This window comes from Ciconia boyciana, chromosome 10 (assembly GCF_034638445.1).
Source record: "Ciconia boyciana chromosome 10, ASM3463844v1, whole genome shotgun sequence".
Lineage (NCBI taxonomy): Eukaryota > Metazoa > Chordata > Aves > Ciconiiformes > Ciconiidae > Ciconia > Ciconia boyciana.
Window position 1 is genome coordinate 13,616,488 of NC_132943.1, and position 18,222 is coordinate 13,634,709.

Consider the following 18,222-nt stretch of genomic DNA (forward strand, 5'->3'; position numbering starts at 1 on the left):
CTTGTTGTGTTACAAAGTTGTGAAAGATGAGCTTCTATGTAACAAGGCTGTGCTTTTTCAGTAAAAACAGAGTTTCTTTTATGTTTAATATTTATATTAAAAAACAGAACTAACATTAATGAAATGTTAAGGTTGAAAATTAAATTAGAAGAGTAGTTGGTAGTTCACATTTTGGTGAGCTGTATTAGGTTGAATGTATCCTTAGCTCTACATTATGTCAAAGCAAGCTTTTACATTCTTTATATGAACCCCAAGACTGAAAACATACAGTTAACAGTTTCTCACAGACAAATTTCATGTTGCTGCATGAGGACCTTTATAAAGAGAAATAGCAACCTGAAACAAAGGTTAAGCTCACTTCTGCTTGTTTTACCCATGCTGAAAGAAATGGCATGATGTAAACAGATGGAATAATAGCCCTGCTTTTTGTTAATATTCCTATAATAATGGCAATCCTTTAATACCCTGATTGTGCACGTTGGTTATTGTGCACTGCAGAAACTGTTCTTGAGGTTCGCACAGTGGGTCTCTCTGGTTTCTTTCAGTTCAATAATTTATGTAATTCAAAAATACTAGTTTTATTCTTTTAAAGTATAATTTCATTCTGACAATTATACCTCTGACTCAGTCATTAATCATAATTTGTATCCTATGTATTATAATAATGAACAAAGTCTTGTATACTTCCATCATAACCCCTTTGTGGATGAAATTCAAAAGGCTCAGTTGTATTATTGACAATGTATTACAATGGCTTATGGGAAAAAACATATTTTTAGAACACTATTGACTGTTATTGACTATTTACTACAATATCTTATGGCAAAACAGTGTATTTTAGAAGATTTAGATTCTTTTGCTGCTGTCATTTTGAAGTTCTTGTCAGTCAAGTTGGCAGGATAGGACAACAATAAAGTCATAAATGGTTACAGTTTCTGACAGTGAATTTTGTACACTGCATTCATCAATTTAAGAATAGTGCATTCATATTTACTACTAACAAGGAATAGGAAAAGAAATAGAAATAAACTTTACTTGCAACATGAACAAATTCTTTTTTTCTTGGAAATATAGATGTTAGTTCCCTGATGGGCCAGTTCCCTTACTTGCAATCATAATGTTACATTAGTATTAAGTTTTGTATTAAATTTCCCATCTATTAGGAAGTGTTGTGGGAAATGTGTATCGGTTCCGCTGGGGTACTGGGAAAAAATGGCTTTGCTACTAAATTTCCTCAGCAGCAGGTGGATGTACTTTACACCCCAGACAGACAGAAAGGTGGAATTGTAGCAGCCTAGCTTAAGGAGGAACAGTGTCTCCTTTAGAGAAACTCTTATGTCCTGATGGAAGGTTTTGGTCAAAGACCGTAGTCTTTTCCTTTAACAGAAACTGAAATGCCATTTATCCGACAGGTGCTGCAGTTTCATTGTGTTTCACTTTGCTTTCAGCAATTTTGCCAATACGTGTACAAAGTTCATTGGAAATACATTTAGTATGACTTGTGTCAGTTGTACATATCCTAATTTTCCTGGGTTGGAGGGGTGGGAGGGGAAGGGGGTATTTCAAATGGCAGAAGCTGCAGGCAGGAGCTGTAAGGACAAGGAGGGAAGGGAAAGCATTTCTTCTAGTAGAGGAGACCAGAGGAGCTGAGGTCATTCAACATTCAGTTAGTTAGCTGAAAACGAACACGACTGCTTTCTAAAAGTGCACTATGGGATGGGAGGAGAAGAGACAACAGGTAGAAGCTGGCCAGGGGTTCAGAAAGAGCTTTCTAGGAAGAGCCCTATGGGATTTAGGATGGAATTTCATAAATGTATGCTTGAGATAATATGCCGTTATTTAGAGTAGGGGTGGGAAGTCCCTCCCAGTGCTGTGTTCTGGGCTCAACCTCTTACTCCACCCCTAAGAAGTCTGACAGCTATTTCCTTTTCTTTATCGGAAGGGCAGTTTGAGGTTTGAGGGCATAGCCCACGCTCTTATCTTACTTCATGTCTTGAGTCACTCAGACTTACTGTAAGAAAAACTGTAAGATGCTCAGCCCTGCTGCAGCAGGACTGGAAAGTGAGTGCAAATAGTGCAAAGCGAGTGCAAATTCCTCTTTTGGCCTCTTTCTTTTCTTTTGATGCCCTCCTTCTGCGGTAGCAGACACAGAGGGCAAGGAAGGGTGTGTTGACTTCATGCTACCAGAGTAAGCTTCAGGTGCCAGCCTCTGCACCTCAGGTGCAGAGATGCGTTTGACCAGTCTATCCTGAGAGGCTCCATGCAACTGCTAACTATCCTTCAGTAGCCAAAATATCTATGCAAATCTAGGTTAGATGCCCCCCAGCTATGCTGCATCTGCAGTGTTGACATTCCCAGAGTAAAAAATAATAGTAACAGCAATAACTGGTCAGGAAGTAATACCTAGGTGTTGATCCTGAAAACTACTCGTGTATATTTAGATGCACTCTGTTTGCCCAGAGTAGGCTGATTATAGTGCATAATGTTGTAATCACATGCAGATTATTTAAAGTTGTTTTTTAATTTACACAGTTAATGTACTGTGAAATCATTAAGTCTGACCTCCAAACCAAGTCACTTCTTTTTGGTTTGGGGAGTTTCCTAATCCTCCCCCATACCTTCTCTTTTCCTGCTCCTGGTTGTTGGATAGTTAAGATTTTGGAGGTTAGTCGATTTTTTGAGTGACCTGGCTGCTCTGTATTAATGTATTCAAAATGCCAAATTTTTCTTTTAACTTTTCATAAATTTTTTTTAAAGAAATAAGCATAATGAAGCATTACAGATTTGCAAGAAAAACAATTTGATGATGCTTATACCAAATATGTTACCAGGATTTCCTTGTACTCCCTCTTCTAGAAAATAGTTTTAATACCTCTCAATTAAGTCTCATATTTAAGCAGCAGGGTGTTTTGGCAGAAGCCAACTACCATGCACTAATGAACTCCTCTAATTTGCTAAATTATTTTAAATGAATGACAGTACATTTAGTTTTTTAATGACAGTACATTTAACTTCTGAAAAACTTTGATCAAGTCCACTTTTTGTCAGACTGCCTGCTGTGCTAAACTCTTTATTCCCAAACCCCACTCAGTTATTCAGAAAAATTGTTAATCAGAAACATTAAATTATTTTCTCTCTTAGAAGCACAGAGTCTACTGGAAAGTACTTAGCCAATTCATCGCTTTTCTTTTACCTGCCCTCAGTGCAGAAGTCTGGATAAGTCTTCATATTTGACAACACTTCATGTAAAGACGACTGGAGAGCTTTGTTTTTTTAATTGGAAGATCTCTGTTTCGCAATGTGTTACCTTTCTAAAGAACACCTACGTTTTTTGCCAATTATATAAGCTGTCACAGTTACAAAACTTGAGGTAAAACTTGGTTTGGTTTTTCAGTTCCTGGTTGGATTCTATACATGCCTTGTGTAAAGTCAAAACGAGTCAAATTATTCCTGCTTCCTTTTGTACTGTGAAGCCACATCATTTGTTGAACCTGATAGAAAGAACTAATTTAACAGTATTCCTCTTCTCTTTTGGATCAGAGTACAACTGAGAAAATGCAGACTCTAACAGAGCTTTTCTTTTCAAAGGGAATATGCATTTCTGTTCTCTCCTGCTACCTGATCTCCCCTAGGAATTTGATATCTAATGCCCAAGATGTGCCATGGGCGTTCTGTTTCTTTGCAACACATTTTATTTACACACTTTGTATATATACACACCCATGCCCAAACTGTATGCCCTTATATGTCCTATACAACCTCAGGTTTTGCCTAGGAATCAATTACCATCAATTTCAGGTTAGGAAATACTGAGAAGCAAGAGCCCAGCTTATGAGGTCTTTGTGAAGCTATGATAACTATAACTAAGGAAAAGATTACTAGTATTTTAAATTACAAATTTTTCTGCTAATCTCTCTTCCAAGAGATATCTTCAGATATCTCTTTTAATTACTTTTTACCACTCCTACAGCATATAGTTCCATCAGAAATCTCCCTTGGTCATGAGCAGAGTTCTCCGAATTATCATAATATCTATTTGATGTAGTATATGATATTTACCTTTTATCGTGTGCCTTTTCTCTAACAGACATTTAGATATGCATGACAAATATTATGGGGAAATAATTATGTTTAGCTGACTCCCGTTCTCACCAAGGAATACATAAAACTGAATCATGACACTTAAAGATTCTTCACACAAAATTGGCAAGAATCCCCATTTGTCTTTGCAAAAAACCCCTAATGTTCATTTATCTAATGCTTTAAATTTTCTAAAACGTTTCAGACTTCACTGATGGTTATATCATATGTATTGTATGTGATTATCTATATCAGGAAAAGATATATACTCATTTAACAATGATTTTAATTCTGTTTGAAGATAGGAATGATTAGCATCTTACTAAGACAGAATGTCCTCTTTCATTGTTTCTAAATTTTATAGGGAAATAGGTTTACAACTGAATAAAGAGTGGTGACATGACAAAAACCTCCAGCTAACGTTCAGTAGAGGAGAGGCTGTTTAGTCTAATTGTGGTTTTTTGTTTGGCATTGATACAAACTCTCCCAGTAGCTTGAGCTCTGCACTTCCCACTGTATATTCACTGTGGTTAAAACCACACCTTTCAAAAGCACAATACGCATGTGGAAATCACATTAGAAAGCCACACAGAATCAGCAGTTAGCTTCGATGAGCCTTCCTGTCTCTCCCAGTAAAATTTCTGCTTTTGTAACCCTTCCCAACTGTTGACTGAAGTTTCAGGATAAACCTGAAGCTTCTGCAATAAAACTCATCTTTGCAAAATTCTCCAAAGAAGTGCCACCAATTTCTTGCATTTCTTTGGATTTATATCCTCTCAAATAAGTAAATGTACTGCCCTTAAGACAAAAACAATTGAGTAGTCAAAAAGACAGCCATGCGGTGATAAACTTAGCCTAAGCAGGAATAATTTCATTTTTACGAGTTGGAAAATCTAAAAGGTATGTAAGGCCAGCCAGGTCCTGCATTGTGAAAGCTGCTTCTATATGGTATTATAATTGCACCTATTGGAGACAGAAGAAGTTTTATAAATCTCTCTGGGAGTGTTCATATCTGGACTGAGTCTTGCCTTTAGTCTTTGAACAGCACCACTGCAAAAAAAACTTGCTGAGCTTTAGCCTCTTGCCATACCTCGTAGCCAGCTCCTGGTAGCTGCACCAGCACGTGCCGTTGTGTCTGCAGATGGTCTTTCTGCCTTCTCTGGACTTGCTCCCTTCTAGGTATACTAACCTATTGCTCAGAAACCCCCAGAGCCTCCTTCCGGGGGTAGTGAAGACCATATGGTAAGACATACGGTCCCCGTGAGGCCTCCTTATGTCCTGGTTGTGCAAGTTGCTGGAGCGCGAGACTGAAGGCCAAGTGTCGTAGACATCTCTGTGTCACAGCAACACCATCCTGCCAAGTGTTGCTCTGCCTATGAGAGGAAATGTGGAAAACAAACCAAAACCCAAACTCCCTCCTGTCATCTGCCTTAAGAAAGGGAAGCCATTTAAAAATTTTATGTTCCATGAAGATAAAATATTGGAGGTCTTTAGTTTTAAAGCTTCAAGCTGGAGTTTTCATGAGGAGTGGAAGGAGAGCAATTCAGTTTCCCTGGAAGTCTGTGCAATAAGGGACCTCTTGACCGTAGGAGACCCAGGCCCTGATACCTTCCACTGAATCTGTGTGAAGACAGAAGTATAATTTAGAAAACTAGAAAGTACAGCTATGCCGGAGTATAAACCCTGCTGAAAGAAGGGGGACTCACAAAAGTTCCCAAAGAGATTTGGCGTACAGCATGCACAGGGCTCCTCTTATTCCTGCCATTCAAACTTCAACATTCATATATTTATTTTAAACTGTTATGTTTGAAACAATCCTGAAGAACCTTCCTTGGTGACCTTGTTCCTGGTGGGTTGTCTTCTGTGTTTCCCCCAGCTGGTGCTGCTGGGCTGCCCCATGCGGGACCGGCTGGTTCTCCAATACCTGTCCCACCACCCACACACAGGGAGGAGGGAGAGGCAAAATTAACATCCAGGAGTAAAGGGAATTCTCTTGTCCTGTATTTATTTAACCCATCGTGCATGCTAGACCCCTAATGCATGCCAGACCCCCCAGTTTGACCCCTAAATAGAGTGATTGAATTGGTTTGTTTGTTTTAAATGAGCTGCTAGAAGTCATGGGGAACCGTACATATTGATTCAGTATGTTAAATGTTAGGCATTATACGGATACAAATTCTGGATGAGTTAACTTCAATAGAGGGTAAAATAATGAATAGATTTTTTTATGATGTGGAGTTGTAGTCCACTGCTTCAGCTCTATGGAGCTGTTATTTTTTTTTTTTTTTTTTTTAAATCAGGTTTTCCTTCTCAATATGTCCCTAAAGAAAAGTTGTTCTGAAAGTGCTGAGTTTATTCAAGGTTGCCAGCATTTCAGCTTGACAGTTTCAGTGGGGCATATAAATCCCTAAACAGCAAAGGAGTAAGTGGAAATCTCAGGTTAGTTTAGTTCTTGGCACAATTTCCTTTTTCTAAAATTTTGTAGATGAAAAGGAATTTTAAAACCCTAAAAATACCTGCTGGTTTGGTTATGCTGCCATTTCTTGGTTTAAATCAAATGCGTAGGAACCTGGTTTGCCATCTCTGACAATGCTCTACACTTCTTGGAAAGAATCCCATGCAGAAAGACTATTACTCATAAAATTTATGTTCTCTAAACTCTGGACATTATTTGTAAGGTTTTTTTATTGTTAGCCTAATTCTAAACAGTTTGGCTACAGTGCTTTATTGCCTAAGCTACAAGTGAAAATTCTAAGCACATGCCTATTTGTTGTTTTTGTTTGGTTGGTTGGTTTTTTACATTTTGTGTGGTAATACACTGCTTTAAACTTTAATTTAGTGTAGGAATGTTCTTTCAGTGTTTGCAGTAGAAATTTGACTTAAAAAAATCTACAAATATAATAAAAAAATCAACCATAAACAAAGGAGGTTAGGTCTTAATGTTTCCTATGCTGTGGAAGATGATAGGTAACACTTCATGTATCATAAATCATCTCTCTACAGCTTGTTTTTTTCTTTACATAGGTGAAGATGTCAAACCATTTACTCCTGGGAAAGCCAAGGAAATTGTGATGACTCTACAGCAACCTGCAGTCTTCTGTAACATGGTTGGTGACTGGCCAGCCCTGCACTGGAATGCGAAATACCTTTCTGCAGTGTTGGATGGGAAGACAATCCAGTTTAGGCTAGGTCTGAAGACAGTGGATTTAGGTGAGACTGAAGTGGACTGGTGTTACATGTCACAACTCTCTTTTTTAGGTTCTGCACTCCTCTGCCTCTCCATTATCACTGTTCACTCTCTAATGTATTACTTTTCACCACAGGCTTTGCTTTTAGGGCATTGGGTTTGGCCAACAGTGGAACTCTCCTTTCTCTTTCTTGTGTGTTTATTCTTAGTAGGAAGTCTGGTGAGTAACACTAACATGAGAATCAAGCATCTCCATTTTCTTTCCTTGCTTTGTAGAATGTGTGGTTGGTCCTGGTCTTTTACGTGATTCAGATGTTCATGTGAGCTGAGCTTCCATATCCACAAACCTGAGTGCGTTAAAAAAATAGCCAATTAACTGGTCTATCTTTATTTTTTAATCTGGATAATGGTGATAATTCTCACCTTCCTCTTAGAGGCTTTATAAGACCATGGTTGTTTTCAATAGTTTAAAGTCCTGTGATGAAAGATGCTACAGAAGTATAAAGCATTAAGACAATTACTTGACACCAGTACAATAATCTCACCTCTAACCCTCCAGATTCACTCAGACATCTAGGAACACACCATGGGAGAAAGACAATTTTTGCACTTGATTTTAAATACTACAACTCTATTTTGGTCTGTAGCATTTCCTGATAGTCTATCCATGGACAGAGTTTCATACCAGGGAGGGAAGATAGAGGAAATGTGCTCCAAGGTGGCAATCTGCTAGCTACTTTAGAGGTTCTTCATTGGTTTATTCATGCCCTGTACATCCTTGGCCCTCCCAACCACATACCAAAATACATTTTGCCATGCACTTTCTTCCTTTTGCCTAAAGTATCTTGTCTCGCTTCAATCTTTTGTTTTCCTAGGCCAGACAAACACAGATCTTAAAAAATGTTCAAAGTAATGTTTTTGTAGACACCACCTAGCTATTCTTTACTCTTCTAACTTTCTTCGTTTGGACCACCTGTTTCTTGGAATACAGGGTCTGCACAAAGACTCTGAGGGTCTGCCAGTTCCCATGGAAGTGGTAGGATTACATCATGTTATCTTACTAAGCAACACTATGTTACTGACCATATTATTTCATATTCAATTTTTGCAAGAGAAATGATCACAGAATCACAGAATCGTATAGGTTGGAAAAGACCTTTAAGATCATCGAGTCCAACCATAAACCTAACACTACCAAGACCACCACTACACCATGTCCCTAACGCACCTCATCCAAATGTCTTTTAAATACCTCCAGGGATGGGGACGCAACCACTTCCCTGGGCAGCTTGTTCCAATGCTGGACAACCCTTTCAGTGAAGTAAAATTCCCTAATATCCAGTCTAAACCTCCCCTGGCGCAACTTGAGGCCATTTCCTCTCATCCTATCACTTGTTACCTGGGAGAAGAGACCGACCCCACCTCGCTACAACCTCCTTTCAGGTAGTTGTAGAGAGCGATAAGGTCTCCCCTCAGCCTCCTTTTCTCCAGGCTAAACAACCCCAGTTCCCTCAGCCGCTCCTCATCAGACTTGTGCTCTAGACCCTTCCCCAGCTTCGTTGCCCTTCTCTGGACACGCTCCAGCCCCTCAATGTCTCTCTTGTAGTGAGGGGCCCAAAACTGAACACAGTATTTGAGGTGCGGCCTCACCAGTGCCGAGTACAGGGGGACGATCACTTCCCTAGTCCTGCTGGCCACGCTATTTTTGATGAAAACAGAAAGAAGTGTTAGAGGGAAAATGCTTGGCATTTCAGGATTTCAAAGCATTTTACCAGCATGGATTAATGATTCCTATGCGATTCCTGAGAAAACAGATGTTATTTAGTCACTTTCTACAGATGGGATAACTGAGGTGTAGAATTAATATGTTGGTACACATCTTCACAGAAATATCTGTAGTTCGATGAGGTATCAGCCAGTTCTTGCACTACATGTAAAAGGCTTCCCATTGCCAATAGGGAAGAAGTTGCATATATATGACATTTTCCTTGATACCTTGTTACTGTATCTCAGTTGTAATACACAAGGCTTACCAGGTAAAAAGATAGTTTTGGTCCTAGTCTCCATTAATTAGTAGGCACTTTTTGAGAGCCAAATGGGTATTCCAGCTGGGAAAGCTTCTGATGGGATTGATGGAGTGTTATGTAGCTATGGGATGGATTGATGCTACCAGCTAAGTAGATAAGAGTCATCACTTAACAATAACTTGTAGTCACTAGGGATACAGAGTGGATTTAAATTGGAATTTGTATCTTGAAGTTGCATCTATCTGTATTTTGCTTTTTCATAAAGGCATCAATTGGTTTATCTCCAGGAACCTCTGTTACATGCTAATGTGAGCTAGAAATGTCTTCAAGAAGATGGGTAGAGCCTTCAGGGGTTATATTGTAACTGAAGGAGACCTGTGATGCTATAAACAATTTGCACTGTAAGGATATATTAGTGAAGCCATTAGCCAAGCCATCTCAGAGTCTGAAATAATGTAATACATTTCACGTGCCACTGTCATTTGGAGAATGGTTGATCTCACTCTTATGTGTTTAACATTGTTTTTCAACGAGGGCCTCTCTTTCTTATCGTTGTTCGTGTTAACTTTCCCAGATGAAAGGGAGGCAGTGATGTGGTTAGAGAAAGCAACTGGAGAATACAACTAAAATTGTATTGATCTCTGAATATTCCTCCCATGTTTACAATAGGTTCACTGCCTTGAGACTAGACAGGACCACTCCTGCCACTGAGTTGGAAACATAAGCAAGAAAGAAACTGTTCTCCTGCTTATGGGTATATTTTGGTGTCACTCCAAAATGACTACTTCAGAGTTTCTGAGATGATTTAAGCCATGAAGTTTATCTGGAAGATTCTAAATAATTTGAGACCTCTTACTATGACAACTTCTCATCTTTCTTTAGTGCCATATCTGCAGCCTGGGGCGCAGGATTCCCAAACTGAAGATTCCTTAATATAAAAAAGTGAGAACTGCAGATGAGGCAACTTGGTGGGATTTGCTTGGATTTTATAGTTGCTTTTCTTGCTAGTTTGGAACTTCCTGAGGCATATGGATGTGGAAGGTACATTTGAAACATGGAAAACGTGGGAGCTAGCAGTATTATTTGTATGAATTATTTGTACCTACCTAAGTTTGTGTGTTTGATAGTATTCTGTCTGATTACACAAGTTAAACAGTATGTGTCCATAAAAGGGGAAAAAATACAATCAGAGGATTAAGCATTGACAGAGATACCTCCAGAGAGAGTACCAGCGTTCATTACAAGAACAATGAAGGTGCTATTAATCAGGAAATCCCCGTCCACCTAGTTCCAGCCACGCTAGAAGATTTCTTTTCCTGAGATGAGATAAAGGGTGGGGAGCAGCTACGGAAGTTGAGTTTCTGGCAGAGAAAATGCACCATTATAGCCCATCTATCTGATGGCTACCTGGAGCACACCAGCAATTACAAAGGAAGAAGAAAGCTTACACAAAACTGACTTCTGTATGCAGACGTTTCTTATTTTGACCATTTTCTCTGGTTGTGTAGTAAAATGAATAAACAGTGAGTTTACTGGGAAGAAGCTGGAGAGAGCAAGAGGTTGTCATGCTGATCAGTTATGAGTCACAAGATCTCTGGAGGAAATTTCTCTTAGAGATGCTGGATAGAGCTGATGCTGTCAGATACACAGTTGGGCAGAAAAGGGCTGCGACTTGGCCATCTGCCCAAGAGGTTCTACTACTAAGGATGGCGAGAGAATTCCAGCCTCTGATGTTTGATGTAGAGAGGGACTGCAAAGGTGGCTATAGACTCAGGAGCTGGATAGGAGGCTGAAAATATAACACAAATACCATACACTGAATAAATGTCACATAAAGCTGAGATTTGAGGTGGTTATTGGAGTTGGATGTGGATGGCCAGTTTTTTGGTTTGTGAGTGTGCCTGTGCTTTGTTATAGTATTAAATGGCTATTCCTTGCTTGGATTATTCTTTTAAATAATTTTAATTCCTCAGCAGCTGTGAATAGACATTTGGTTTTTCTTTTAAGTTTAAAGAAATGGAGGAGACATTTCACTTGCATTCTTACTGGAGCTTTAGGGTGTTTTCTAAGGCTATTATCCTTTTTTTCTACATTTCCCTTAGTATACATTGCAAACAGTGTCTTTCCGAGTAGAACAGAATTTGGCATCTGTCAGGACCAGACCTTAACTAAGGAGGGGAGCTGCTTCCTCCAAAAAGCACTTCTTCCCTCTCTCCTCCCTCCAGTTTCAATCTGTGGCATTAGGTGGGAGGGAGGAGGACTGTCATGCTTTCAGATACTGTGTCACCAGACAGCACTGGTAGTGTACTTTAGACTTACGTGGCTTAATCTACAGTTTATCAATTACAAAACACCTTCAGCTTTTAGTCATTAAGTATTAGCAAACTGGTTAATAATGTTCTTGCTTTCAGCTGCCCATTGCTAACATTTTCACCCTAGTTGCAGTCTACAAATCCATCTAAGCAATCTGTCTAGATTGCCCAAATATGTTTTTTATTACTATTTATTTTTCCATAAGCACCCACACCTTGGTACTGAACAAGTTATAAATTAAACCAAGAACACTGCCCTGAGGAGACTGTATCCTAGAAGATAGTCTTGCCTTTCATAGTTGGATTTTTTTAAATGAAGCTCAGAGTGAAATACACTGTGAGGTAGAAAGAGCACATTTCTTGCCTTGAAAACACTTGAGTTGTCTTGGAAAATAGGCAGTGTCCTAAGCACTCTTTGTTCTCATCAAAATAATACAGATATTGAGCCACCTTCAGTAGTGCTTGTATCTTTTATCTAATTTTTCCATCAGACCATCTCTTAGTAAAATGATGTGCATTGCATTAATGACTGGGTATCAGGAGAGGCCATTGGACTGCAACACAGACAGGGAATCACATATAGGGGGTTTTTGGTTATTGCAGGTGATTTATATGTCTTGTATGCAGTTCTTAGGTAGGGAGCCCTTCTACTGCACAGACCCAGGTTACGGATTGCTGAATAGTGGGGCTTATCTGACATTTTTAGTTAATGAATTTGATAGTGAGAGGAAGGAAAATCACTGCCTAGGCTACTACAATGGAAAATGGCAAAATGATAGTGATAAAGGTTTGTAAAAGCTGTTCTCCCGCCCAGGGGGAATAAGAAGAAATGTATGAGACTCTGTGAGAATTGCTGCAGTAACAAAATGAGAGTGGTAAAGAACGAAGAGCTGCTGCTGCACAACAGTGAAAGGATCCCATTTCTGAGCAGCTCTATGCAAGTTACACAAGGTTAAATTGCAGCTCTGTCATTGTCATTCATGCAGGCTGCAGTAATTTTTCCCCAGTAGTAGTTATAGTAAAGTAATATTTTTTTTTAACATTGGATAGGTCTTTTTGAAGCTGGCACAATTAGCGGCTGTGGGAAATGAAGATCTCTGATTAACCACAATTAAAGTATGCTGTGATGTGGGTTATCTTCTAGGCCTTCCAAGTGACCTGACCTTGAGCTGAAAGGCTGTATCAGTCAGCCTGACCAAAGCATGATGGGAGCAAAACACTGCTGGTAAATACTTTTTATGTCTGCCAAGGAACACTGCAATATGCTTTTGTCAGTCCCAAATGAAAAATAAGGACACACAGCATTTTAGATGGATCATTGGCATGCATGTGGCTCCATAATTTGCTTCCTACGCATTACTGTGCCGATTTGGTTATTGCTTTAGGGAAACGGAAAGATGAACATGTCCATCTACATAAATCCATGGAGACAAAATAAAGGGTACACGAATACTTGTGTGCACATTTGCAGCTCACACTTAAGAAGGGAGATGAAACAAAGGACAGGCTCTCAGTTGTTTAGGGAACTTGGGCCTATTATTGAGTTACTGTGATGAAGGGTGTCTTGCACATGAACAACAGTAACTACTGGTGTGCTTTTACCTCACAGCAAGTTCAAGGTAACAGCCATTCACTTAAACTTTAATGAAAAAACAATAGTCTCAGGCTAATTATGAGTTAGGTGATGAGAACCATTTTATTGACCAGAGCCAAGCCACCTAGTCCCACTTGGTATCTCATGTTGCATTTAACCAGCGCTGAGAGAGAAACTATGTATTATTTTTACTGGTTCTGTGCTCAATGCTCATGTAATATTTGGCTTTTCTTTTGTTGCTCTAGTTCCCCAGTTTGAAACCAGGTGTAGCTACGTGAAGGCTACACTTGAAGAGTTTTTGGCTTGGAGTTGTGGGCAGCCTTCTTGTCTCTCTGGACCATTCAGTTGTTATGAGTACTCCAAATATTGGGCTTATGCTGACTACAAATACATTGCCAGGATATTTGAAGACAAGCCAGAAATTTTCCAGGTAAAACATTAATGTTTCTCTTCCTAGTTTAATCATTGCAAATTATCTAGTGCAGCTTCTGAAACCTCTACTGCTATCTCCTTCTCTGCTCCTTTGGCCATTTATTTTAAAATTTTGAAATAAAAGCTATTGGATCTCAGGCTAACAGAGCACTAGTAACAAGTGGCAGCCATCTAAAATTCTGGGTCTCCTTATATGCTTAAAAACAACACCACAAGTGACAGAAACGACTACCAGCCTGGCAGCACTCCCCATTTAGCCCAGCATCATTTTGTGACTGAGCAGGCTTGGGGAGCACTGAGTCACGTATGTGACCTCTGCAGCTGAACACCTTCCCTGCACCTCTGCTGAAGGTATGAAAGTGAAGTGGGAATAGGGTGTGGAGATGACAGGCCGCCGGCAGGCCTGGCATGTTGCAAACTTGAGACCCTGCTGCTGTCCCAGATCCACCTTGTACCAGAGTGGTACCCGAATCAACAGCTCCACTCAGGAGAGAGGATTTGATGGCATGGATTCACTTGTAGCAACAAGGCTGTAACATGGTTTTGCTCCGTGTTTTGCCTTGTGGCTCATTTTCTCAAGTAGCACAGTTCCTTCCCTTAATATATTCAGATTAACTGTTTGCAAGGAGGAGAGATTCTGAGTCTGTGGCATTATTATACCTTGATTGTCTGTGGAGGCAGTAAAATACATGAAGTAACATGTCTGTGGAAGTACATAATCTATGGTAATTTCCAAATGCAGGTATTAGGACACCTACCTGGGGTATGTTCTTTTACTTTCTTCATGTCTGTCTGCTATTTCAATGTATTGGTTCATCTACAGTCCTGCTACTTCTTGCAAATTGTAAGAGGGCAAAATTAAGGATAGCTATAAAAAAGGTGTATTTTTTCAAAAGATATAAAGAAAGAATAGTAAATGAAGCCTTATTAATTTCTATACTTTCAAATGTGAAGATGGAAACATAATTCCCTACAAACACTGTATCATTGGGATGACAGAGTACGAACTGATAAGCCCCCTCAAATTAATTATTTCCTCAGAAAGCATTTCCCATGCTCCTTATATGTATTTTATTCTTTCATACCAGTAAAATTAGTATTTTCAGTGCTCAGTCTTTTTTCAGACTGTCTCCTTTCCCATTGTTCTGTGGTCGAAAGGTAAGGTTTGGGGACAGAGACCATCTTACCTTTCCTTCTCCCCTCCCCTCCTAAGCACACTGAAACACAACCAGGATCACATAAACTTGGGCTGCATGACTCATACTGGGTTGTGTTGTTTGAGCTAAGTTGGGAGCTCCAGGGATGCTTCAGACTTCCCCAGATCTTTGAGTGACTTCCTCTATCTGTGGTCCTGCCTTGGTCTTCTCTCTTTCTGCCTCAACAGACAGCATTTTCCTGTGTTTTATGGCACAAGATAATAGCAGCTTAGACGACCTGAATAGGCTGCTGCTTCATTTGGTCAATAAAAACACACTTGAAGGAAATAACCGTTTTCCTACCTCCTTCTTCCCCTTGCCCCCATTCAAGAACAAAATTGAGGCTCCAGGAATTGCATTTCTGTGCAGGTGTCATGCCACAACCTCATCACCTGACCTATAACAAGCAACAGATTGTACTGCAATTTTAGAACAGACACGCGTAATGGTTATGCCGTGGATTTTTTTTTTAAAGCAGAATCTGGGAAGGAAAAAATCAATGGTGTTATGCAAGCAAATACGGTGTATGTCATCTGCCAGTTTCACAGACATGGGAGTGAAATGTATCCGTCAGTTCCAGACTCATATGACTTTTGAAACGCTATTACACAATTTATACCAGCCAAAAGAGTTCTTTGTAGAAATTCTCTTCCATTCTTGTGTGAATTTGATGATAACCCCTTTTTTCTTTTTAGATTTTATTTAGATTTACATAAGGTGATTTGAAGGGGAAAAGAAGGCCAACTGCACTGTTATTTATAGTGATTAATAGGGCCATTTAGAAGTTGTTTGAAATTTAGATTGCACTGTTTATCATTTACAGTTGTGTGGGCTAAGGTAATGATTCCATTATTCTAATCTATGAGCAGTATCTAGCATCTTACATTTTTTGTTCAGTTGATACTTCATTACAGAATTTGAGATATAAATCAGAAGCAAGATATATGCATGAAGCTTAAATAGAAATGAGACCTTTTAAAGTGACATACGGGTACAGATTAACTTCATTATAAGCAGCAAATGAAATAAATATAATTCACAAGTAATGTGCCATCTGTTATGGTTGGAACACCTTTTAGTTCATTTCTTCTTACTGTGGCTTTTTATTGTAGAAAAGGAACCCACTGTGACGAGATTTCAGTAATCCTACCAGTTCCTTTTCAATTCATTGGTTAAAAACTATTTTACCCATAATCGCTTCAACTACTTACTACAGCTGCAGCATTTTCAAAAAGTTCTTTTAAATCTAATATTGATTATGTGTGCTTTCTTTCCACTTAAATTGTAACAAAATACAAAAACTATTTAGGTGTGAGATTAAAGTGTAGAGATGGTATTACGCTTAACTTTATCACTGAAATAGTTGTATTGGATTTTAAATTTTATGGCTGCTGAAATCTATAGGAGCAACTTTTTCTTTTTGATTTTTGCTGCCTTTGACAAATGTTTGTATTACACGTCTGCATTTTTTCAAATGATATCTTTAAAATCAATAACTCTGAAATTCAAAACCTTTAGCAACACGTAATTTTGGGGAAGGCTATCGCTCATTTTGAGGGTTTCCTGATATAGAGTCATGGTGAAGTCATCCTTATAATAATGTCTAGCTGTAGTTTTCTTCATCCATAGATCTTAAAAAAGGATAGTCATCCACCTGTCTGCAAGCAGCTAGCTTACATACTTAAATTAGGAGGCTAGACTCCTATTTTCTCTTTATAGACAGCAGAAAGAGAGAGGCTTTTCCAAGGCATGATTGAGAGTGCTTTGACAAGAGCAGGAGCCAAGCTTAAATTAGGCTCCTAAAGTTAGGTGATGTGAATGACCTCAAAGTGCTTTACTGAAATGGAACAAATACCGTTATCTTCCTTTTCAAGATGGGAAAAATAAAGCTCAGAGATGAAGTGATTTGCCTGAGACCATCAGGAAGCCAGGAATCGAATCTCTGTTTCCTAAGGCTCAGTCTGGGGCTCCAGCCAAAAGGCACCAGTATCTCTGGCCAGTATACCTCAAGTGCTTTCCAATAAACAAATGATCAGGCCCTGCAGGGGGCAGGGTGAGCTACAGAAACATTGGAAAGCTTTATCCAAGCTATACAGAGCCATCCTGCAAAACACTTGAACTATCTGCAAAATACCTCACTGTCCCTCGTTCAGCTGTCATCCCCAAGGGATTGCTTGTGGGAGGATCAATGGACTGGAAAGCTCCAGGATCATGTTCATAACACATCCATACCTGTTCTGCCCTTTCTTACCATGTAATCAAGTTGTTTTAAGTTCACTGCCTCCGCAGTTGCAAAGGCAGGAGAAGAATGTGTCTGTTAAATAATAAGAAACTTTAAAAAACCAGCATACCACTGGGTCAGAGATGGGGTAAAGTCTGCATTTCCAGAATACATGGAGAAAGCTGAGACAGGAGCAAAGAGAGAGCAAATATGGCACATGGATTATAAAGTGGTTTGAAAAGGGAATAGGGATTTTTCCTTCCTTCCGTTCATTCTTTTTTTAAATGCCATATATCAGAATTTTTCTAAAAGCGATCCTAAGCTTGGGTGGATGGTTAAGAGTGGATAAAGGAAAAAAGGAGTGTTTGAAAAGAAGGAAAAGAAGCCTTGTGTGGCCATGAGCAGTTGGGCAGCCCTTCTGTAGAGCAAACAGGTAACTTGAGTGATATGAAAGACTGGGATGAGAACCGGAGACAGAGATCTGGGAGACTGTGTAGTCAGACCGAAAAAGAAGAAAGTCAGCAGAAGAAATGCTAGTAGAGAGGAGAATTTTGGAGGAAGGGGCACAGGCCATGCATGCAGGAACCCCACCAAGGAGCAACAGCTACAGAGCGACTGAGCAGTGAAGGGATAAGAAAAGAGACTCGGAGAACTGAGGGTAGGATGTGAATCAGTTCAACAGCTTACATAAATAACCTTTTCATTGCTGTAGGATGTAAGGTGGTCTGACTTTGGTTTTCCTGGAAGAAGTGGAAAAGAGAGCACGCTGTGGATTGGTTCTGAAGGAGCAAACACTCCCTGCCATTTGGACTCTTACGGCTGCAACTTAGTGTTGCAAGTACAAGGAAGGTAACAAGTGCATATACACACAACAAATACAGAATAAAGTTATACTGTGCTATAAAGTTAGTTTTGGACTCTTGAATATTAATTCTAGGTCCTGATTATTTTAGTTTTCTGAGCTCTCAATGACTGAAGAGCACCAGAACTATAAGAGCACCATTTCTATAAGAAATGGCAGAACTTCAGGGGGTTGGAGTTTGACTGGAGGTAACACAATTTTAGCACGGAGGTAACACAATTTTATTTTCTTCTGTTTGAGGAAGATCTTTCTGTGTGTTATGTGGTCCAATAATAAACATTTTAATCTTCCTAGTAGTTATGAATTCAGGA

The 18,222-nt window shown here is 39.3% G+C and overlaps 1 protein-coding gene across 4 annotated transcripts in view; it reads left to right on the plus strand.

Annotated features, from left to right (window-relative positions):
• HSPBAP1 (HSPB1 associated protein 1) overlaps positions 1–18,222 on the plus strand; it is a 38,960-nt gene that overhangs the window by 5,656 nt on the left and 15,082 nt on the right. For all 4 annotated transcript variants that reach the window (XM_072874018.1, XM_072874020.1, XM_072874019.1 and 1 more), the window contains exons 2-4: positions 7,105–7,290; positions 13,446–13,630; positions 17,762–17,898. In XM_072874018.1, the coding sequence (XP_072730119.1) occupies positions 7,105–7,290; positions 13,446–13,630; positions 17,762–17,898 (508 nt within the window). The remainder of the gene's footprint in view (positions 1–7,104; positions 7,291–13,445; positions 13,631–17,761; positions 17,899–18,222) is intronic.